Raw genomic sequence first — 8,065 nt, 5'->3', positions numbered from 1 at the left:
GGGGGCAGCAGCAATCTGAACCTGTTGATTTGGGTTAGGTACAGGTTTACTGCAAGTTGCTGTTAGGTTTGAAACCATGATAATGGCAATGCTCATTATCTGGAACAAGCAGACATGGCAGGAAGTTCTGCTGTGCACTCAGGCATGCAACATGTTAGTGGTCTGCAATGACGCTTTACCACTCTGCAGATTGTTATTGGATAAGGCTGTGAGTCTCCTCATACCCAGATCAATGACCTCCAATGGAACCAAGTGGCAGAGCTGTAAAAGGTCTGGATTTTCCTTCTTAATCTTTATTTTCTTGCTGAGCGAAAGGTCACTATTCTGTGGAAACAGGACAGACCCATTCTCAGCATATACAACCAAACACAAGTTCAAATATTAGCATCAACACCAAGTATATCTTTTTGTTGTATCATCATTTCTTCTAACCTGATTCTGATGCTTCACATCTTCCAGGACTTCACGAGCAGGCGTGAATGGCGGAATGTGCAACCTGACGAAGAAAAAAAAGAATCACCAAACTCAAAATAATCACTAAACAGATGAATGCAAATGAAAATCTGCATTCCTAGATTCCCTTGATTCTATTTTACTATACTTTTGAAGAGTTGGCAGTTTCATGTTCATTCAGTTAACTTAGCTATGTCAATATAACCATCTATATCTCAGTACAGTAAACCTAAAAGTGCTTACCGATACAGGATCTCTGCCCGCAAATAATTGCCAATGCCATTGAAATATTTCTGGTTCAGCAAAGCTTCACATATTGGTTTGTCAAATGCTTTTTCAGACAAGTTTTTCAAAACGTTCTCCCTGGAGTGAAATTGGCAAAAATTAATTACAGTACATACACATACACTAGACCAGGGGTGGGCAACTCCAGCTGTTGTGGAACTACAAGTTCCATGAGGCATTGCAAGACTGACAGTTACAGGCATGACTCCGAAAGAAAGAAGCATGTTGGGATTTGTAGTTAAAGCACAGCTGGAGGGCAGCAGTGTCCCACCCCTGTGCTAAACATACAGAGTGGAATTTATCAAAACTGGAGCAGCTGTGCATGGTAACCAATCAGCTTCTCTCTTCAGTTTATTCAGTTAAGATTTAAAAATGAAAGTGAGAAGCCGATTGGTTGCCATGGACAGCGGCTAAAGATTTTGTCTGCTCCAGTTTTGATACATTCCCTTCATAGTATATTAAGGCAAGGTCCTGAAAGAGGACATTCGTGCTCTGCCTGCATCTCACTGCACTGCAGCTGGGAGTAGCCCTTTCCACCCACAGCTTTTATAGTTCATTGCCCATTCAAGGAACAGTCTATCTGTGTGAATAGGCAATTGGATGTTTTGCTAAGAGCAGTGCAATGCAATATATCTGAACAGAAACATGTCGCATTCAGACACATTGCTCAGCAATACAGTCTATTTGACAATAAAATGCTGATGTTCTGACTTCTCTCCACTGCAAGACCCATGAGTGCCTCTAGGACGTCTTTGGATTTGTATATATGGTATAATTTGGTAGCATTCTATGCCTCTCTGTGGTTTTCTGAAATTCTATCCCACTTGTAAAAGTCCCCCACTTTACAGGTGTGCTGGGTGTATTCAGTCAGAGTTGCGACAGATTCAGATACATCGTTCAGACATGTGCATGTGTCTCTTGCATAATCCATTACACTACCAAGAGATAGATGTCTAAAACACTATTCATCAGACTGTGTGCACAATTAAGCTGGATATACACCACTACAATTTTGTTTGCCAAAATTTGTTTTCGGAATATTCATTCGATTTTCTAACAGTTAATGATCAATCCGAAGATTGAATTTTTTTCGTCACTATGGCTGAAATCGAATGAGCAGGATAAAAAAATGTTTCTTGAATAAATTACATTTTAACAGTGAATGGGGTTTTTGTACGAGAAACTCCATTCATTCCAAAATCAAATGAAATTTGTAAACATTTGTCAAGTCTCTGATGGCATTATGGAATGTTCTGACGAGATTTTTCATATGAATGTTCCCACAAAAATCTACCAGTGTATGAACGGCTTTAGCAAACCAAATGCTGCAGCCTCCAAGCATGACATATCAGATATCTGAATCAGACGTTCACAATGAATCTGATTTTTCTAGACAAAGGAGCGTATTCATTCAAAGTAAACAAAATTCGGAGTTGTTGTCCTTAGCAGCCATTTAGAATTATTGTTTCCTTTTTCATCTCTGTCTAGTTAAATGTGCACACAGTCTGTGCCATCTTAACCACTATTCGGGTTGCAATTGCTGTGGTGCTGCACATGTAGATCAGCTATGACACCAGCCATTTGAGGGCTTGAAAGTTCAGTTTCTGAGTCCTGACAGTTGGCATGGCTTAAAAGGAGAACTATGGGGTTAAGGCTTTTCCCCATAGTTCTCCTTAGGGTAACGGGAGGACACAAACTAGCGTCCACCTGTCACCCTAGGCTCAGTATACCGCGAGCTGTAGCTCGTGGTATACATAGACGCCGCAGTATACCGCAAGCTGCTGCTCGCGGTATACTGAGACGCCACAGCTGAAGCGGATCCCGACAATTATGCCGGGATCCGCCCAGCTGCGTGACTGACAGCTGGCTCTGCCTATCTAGAGGCAGAGCCAGCTGTACCCACCCCCTCCCCTGTCCGTTCCGCCAGTCAGCGCTGGTGGATCGGAGCGGGGAGGGGGGAATACAGCCCCTCCCCTGTCACGGCAGAGAGCCGTGACAGGATCGAGAGGTGAGCGAACACCGGTATGTGTTCGCTCACCTCCCGATCTACTGAGCCGACCTGTGACAGTCTCATTGTCACAGGTCGGCTAGAACTATGAGATGAGTGAAAAGCACTCACCTCATAGTTCTCCTTTAAGGGCCCATTCACAGCAGCAGCCATGGTACACTGCATGGCTGCTGGCGTGCGTGTGCTTGGCACAGTGCTGATGTGCTTGATAACAAAGGATTGCATGGTTTCCTTTTCACAAGTGACATTTCATTAAGTTCTATAGGCACATCACGGCGCCATGCAGTTGTACTGTTTTTGGAGACATTAAATAGGTGGGTAAGGTTTCTCTTTAGGAACCCGCCGCAGCTATATGCATTACTCTGGTTGTAGTTCTGCCTCAGCACCATTTACTATAACAATGTAATATTATTACAACAAAATCTATGCAAGCTGAGGGAATATTACCACATGTAACTCATGGAAACCTATCAGAATCCTGCAGTTCCACAAATCACTTATATTCACCTGAACTTTTCATACTCCGTCATTACGCAAGGGCCACGTTCCGGCTGCCACGAGCCATTGAACTCCCAGCTTCCAAATCGGCGTGGATCCACAAAGCTGAGAACGCGTCGTGGGAAATCTTTGGTGTAGAAGCGCAGGTGAGCATGTTTGGGAAGGTCATCCTCTGCAGTGAATTTAAAGCTTCCCGACATGCCGAACCTGAGAACTATGCAGGCTGCATCGTGTTTATCTGACGCTGGGGAGAGGTTCAGTTTGACTTCCTTTCCCCTAGATTCAGCACTGATGGTGTAGTCTGGGCAGCTGAATGGCACTTCCAGATTTTTACTGACTGCGGATTTTTCCACCTTGCCCGCAAAGCGTAGCCCGGCACAAAACCTGTTTACAAAAAGACCGGCAAGACGGAGCTCGGGACCTGGATTACATATACATGTATTAAAATATGGAATTCTAGTCTTCTGAATAGGTGGGGAAAGAAGTTTTACTGACTCATGAAAGAGGTTTGAATGTTTTTGTTACTGAAATAGGATATACCTTTAAAGCAGAACTCCAGGATGTGGAAAAATTAATCCTTGCAGTGGGGCTACCCCCAAACTGCAAGGGTTAACTGCTCGTTTTGGTCTAGTGGATGAATTAAAGAACATATACTTACCTGATCCTCGATCCTGCCTGTCTGCTACACCGGTCCCTGCAGCCTCTTCTACCCCAGACTCCAGTGGTCTAAGGACCCGTGACGTCATCACATCTAATGCAAGTTAATTTACTTACGTTAGACGTGAGGATGCCGACGGACATACCACAGCCAGAAGGGCGAGAGACACGAGTGCCGACTGTTGCAGGACCGAGGATCAGGTGAGTATATTTTCTTTATTCCGGCCCCTAAACCAAAGCAAGCAGTTAATCCTTGCAGTGCAGGGGTAGCCCCACTGTAAGGGTACATTTTTGCACATCCTGGAGTTCTGCTTTAAGAATAACTTAATAGCCTCGTTCAGATGGGAGTGTTGCTCTGTGCACTCTGAAGGGCTGGCTGTTGATGCACCCACATCTGTGTGGAAGAAGCCTGGGGGCAACTTATTAAATTCTATAGAGACACAGGAGCTGTGCACCCTCACACACTGCTTTCTGCGGCTCACAGTTTGCACACACACAGTAAGGCCCTGGACGCAGCAGACATGATGCATCCAGGTCTGTGTGCAGCTGTCAAAAAGCAGCGTGTGAGGGTGCACAGCTTCTGTGTCTACTTACAGTTAATTGAGCTGCCCACAACGCTTCTTTCCACAGCTCCGGACAAACCAATAACCAGCCCTTCATGCTGTATGGAGCAACACACCCCATGTGAATGAGGCTTTTATGTGGATTGCTGTACTTAAGACAGACCGGAGTTGCGTACAGCTGCCTGTGTGCATCAATGAAACATATACCTCCACATCTGAACGTTTACATCCATACAGAGATGAAGAAAAGGTATTGGAGGCAGACAGCTCGTGTCCAGAGCCACATATCTATTCCTGTATGGATGTAAATCCTTGGATGTGCGAGTATATGTGTACAGATGCAGCCTGTTATTGATTTGTACAGGCTGCTGCCCACAGCTGTAAGTTAACACCTGTCCCCCCATGGTGCAGAAATTTCAGTTGTATATGGTGTATGCCCATTCACGCCCATGTGAATGAGCTCTTATGTTTAAAGTGACACTAAATCTTAAAAAGTATCTTATTTGTGTGTCACTCGGCTGCAGATCTTCAAATCCCTGTGACAGACTAAAACTCCAATACAAATTAGTAAACTACACACACAGGGACCATGGGGAAGAAAAGTAACCACTCTCCAGAAGGAAGGACAGTGTCAGCACAAATTCAGAGATGAATGAGGATCTACAGCCGTGTGATACACAAAAAAAGACACATTTTTGTTAATAGTTAAGTTACTTAAATACATTTTTAAGATAGAACTTCTGAGTTTAGTTTCACTTTAAGCACTGCAGTGTAAAAACGCTTAAGGGTATTTCATTGGCACTGTTGACATGCAATGCATGGACCTTGCCATGTGGGTCATGTTTTCTTTATATTTGAACATTGTCATCACTGAACATTTATAAAAAAAACATGTCTCACCTATTAGCAGAGGGAAAAAAAATGTTTCTAGCTGGAGGTGGGTCAGGACAGGGAGAAATTAGTCATGTGGGTCACCTTTTTGCTTTATTTGTACATTGTCCTCACTAGACATTTATTAAAGGAGCATGTCACACCAACTATAACAGGGGAAAATGATTTTAGCTGAAGGTGGGTCAGGACAGGGAGCAATGAGTCTTTCTGGTCACCCTGGTCTATACAATTCATACTGGAATCACTCTAGGGCAGGGGTGGGCAGCTCCGGCCCTCCAGCTGTTGTGGAACTACAAGTCCCATGAGACATTGCAAGATTGACAGCTATAGGCATGACTCCCAGAGGCAGACTCACGTTGAGATTTGTAGTTACACCACAGCTGGAGGTCCATAGTTGCCCACCGCTGCTCTAGGGTTATTCTTTGAAGATTGCTTCCTCAATGTCCCTGAAATACTTTACCAAACTAAACGTTAGCAATGTACCTTTAACATCTTACCTGATTGGCTGGAAGCAGCAAGACAGATCTACAGGAAGCCAAGAAGGCAAATGTGTCCGATGTAGCAGGAAATTGATGTAACAACCGATTTCTTCAAACACTACAATTCAAAACATAATATATAATCATGCAGGTTCATAAACAAATGACAGTGGTTGGCTGCCTACATAATAATCGTTCTGGTCCAACAAAATTCTGACTCTGCTGAGAAAGTTTGGCTTTCTGTATAAGGCATGCTTGTGCGCAGAAAAGGCTGGTCTCTGAAATTAGGATGATCAATTTTTTTTTTTTTGCATGTTGCAATAGTTCTACAGACAGTGGAAACTGTTTAAAGAAGAACTCGGGGCAAATCAAATCTTAATCCTTGTTGTGGGGCTACCCCATGCACTGCAAGGGTTAAATGCTTTTTTTGTCTAGGGAATTAAAACAACAGAGTTATACTCACCCGAACCACAATCTCGACTGGCTCTTTTAAGTTGCCCATACACCTTACGATTATTGTACGACAATCGTAAGGTGTATGGGTAGTGTGCAACCGCCAGTACTGTACCATCGCACGACTTTTGTCTTTCCTGCATGTTCGGAAACTTCAGTTGATCGTACAATTTTCGCAAGTTTGGTGGCGTTTCCGTACGTCAAAAAAGTCGTACGATTAACACTGCTCATGCGCAAACGAAAATACGTGCGGTCGATTACCGCAATTCATCCAGGCGTTTTTTTAAACTACCGCTGATTAAACCTTGCGATAATCAGGGCAGGAAGGGGGCCGCAGTACGACAATCGTACGACGGTTCGATCATCGGACGAAATGTTTTGTACGATAATCGTAAGGTGTATGGGAACCTTTAGACCTAAGCATGATGAAGGGACCTTGTGTGGCGCCTGAAAGCGCTTGTTTATGACATGGTGTGTCAATAAATGAACACTTGGTGAAGTACTCTGGCGTGCTGGTGACATCTTCTTACAATGGCTCTGAAGGTGCCCATACACTGCATGATTCTCGTACGAGAATCGTGCAGTTTGAATGAAGACGTGCGACCGTTTCTACTGTACGGTCGCACATCTTTTGTCTAAGGAGCACGCTAGAAAACCAGCCGAAAATCTTACGATTTTCGGCTGGTTTGAATGATGCTCGGGGGAGACAAATGCCGACACTGCCCGTTCAGCATTGCGGTCATCGCAAGCCTGCCCCTCGCAAGTACGATCTGCCTGTCCAAGATGGGAAGATTGTACGTTTTTTTAAATTACTTTACAACCATCGCAAGACTAAGGTCTTGCGATGGTTGTAAAGTGTATGGCCACCTTTAGACCGTTCCTTTCAGATTCGCTCCCACTCCACTCCAGTGGTCTAAGGCTCTGTGAGTCATCACATTCTATAAAGTGTACAGGATGTGAGGACACCGAAGGACATTCCATAGCTGGAACAAAGGAGAAGACAGGTTGGAGGGAGTTGTGCAAGAGCCAGCCTGGCTTGTGGTTTGGGGGAGTATAATTTAATTTTAGCTCCCTGGACAAATTGAGCACTTAACCCTTGGAGTACGGGGGTACACCACTGCAAGGGTTCAGAATTTATTTGCCTGGAATTAGGGCTGCAACAACTAATCGACATAATCGATTATAATCGATTATTGAAAAAGTTGTCAACTTTTTCAATAATCGATTAATCGGCTTCCGATCAGTTGGCCCTGTTCACGGCTCCACACACGCTGTGCGCCTTATTTTGAAAATAATCGTTAGCTGCAGCTCTACCTGGAATTCTGCTTTGAAATCATATCCCCCATACACTTAGAGCCCATTCAGTCCTCCCCGGTGTGTTAATGTGTGGATGATGTTGCGCATTAACATGCATTGTGTTAAGCACACCATTAAATTGGATGGCAATGCACCAGAATACACAATTTGTTCCTACACAGTGCACAATGCAATGCATTAAGGTGTGTTTTGGTGCACTGCAATGCATTAAGGTGTGTTTTGGTGCACTGCAATGCTTGTGCGTTAAGGTGTGTTGGGGTTCCACTGAAAAAGGCACCACACTGGAGATGTGAAAATGGGCCCTCAGAACTCATTTAGTCTATGCACTGCATTATGAAACACATTATTTGTGTATAAGCATCCAGTTAATTTTCTACTGGCCTGGCAGTGCACCTTTTTTATTTCTTTGTGTGTGTTATAAAGTAGTCACTGCTCCAAGCTCGCTCCTGTGATGGACTACA

The 8,065-nt window shown here is 44.0% G+C and overlaps 1 protein-coding gene across 1 annotated transcript in view; it reads right to left on the bottom strand.

Annotated features, from left to right (window-relative positions):
* The window catches only part of NEIL1 (nei like DNA glycosylase 1), a 14,566-nt gene extending 8,230 nt beyond the window's left edge, over nt 1-6,336 (bottom strand). Inside the window, exons 1-6 of the mRNA XM_018563529.1 lie at nt 6,298-6,336; nt 4,496-4,562; nt 3,254-3,665; nt 697-816; nt 433-496; nt 225-324 (exon numbers count right to left, since the gene is read on the bottom strand). Coding sequence (XP_018419031.1) covers nt 225-324; nt 433-496; nt 697-816; nt 3,254-3,665; nt 4,496-4,562; nt 6,298-6,336 — 802 coding nt within the window. The remainder of the gene's footprint in view (nt 1-224; nt 325-432; nt 497-696; nt 817-3,253; nt 3,666-4,495; nt 4,563-6,297) is intronic.
* Nucleotides 6,337-8,065: the final 1,729 nt, after the last annotated feature.

Source organism: Nanorana parkeri, unplaced genomic scaffold (assembly GCF_000935625.1).
Source record: "Nanorana parkeri isolate BGI_ZX_2015 unplaced genomic scaffold, ASM93562v1 scaffold672, whole genome shotgun sequence".
Taxonomy (NCBI): Eukaryota; Metazoa; Chordata; class Amphibia; order Anura; family Dicroglossidae; genus Nanorana; species Nanorana parkeri.
Note: the sequence above shows the minus strand (reverse complement) of the source record. Positions and strands in the feature narration are given on the sequence as shown.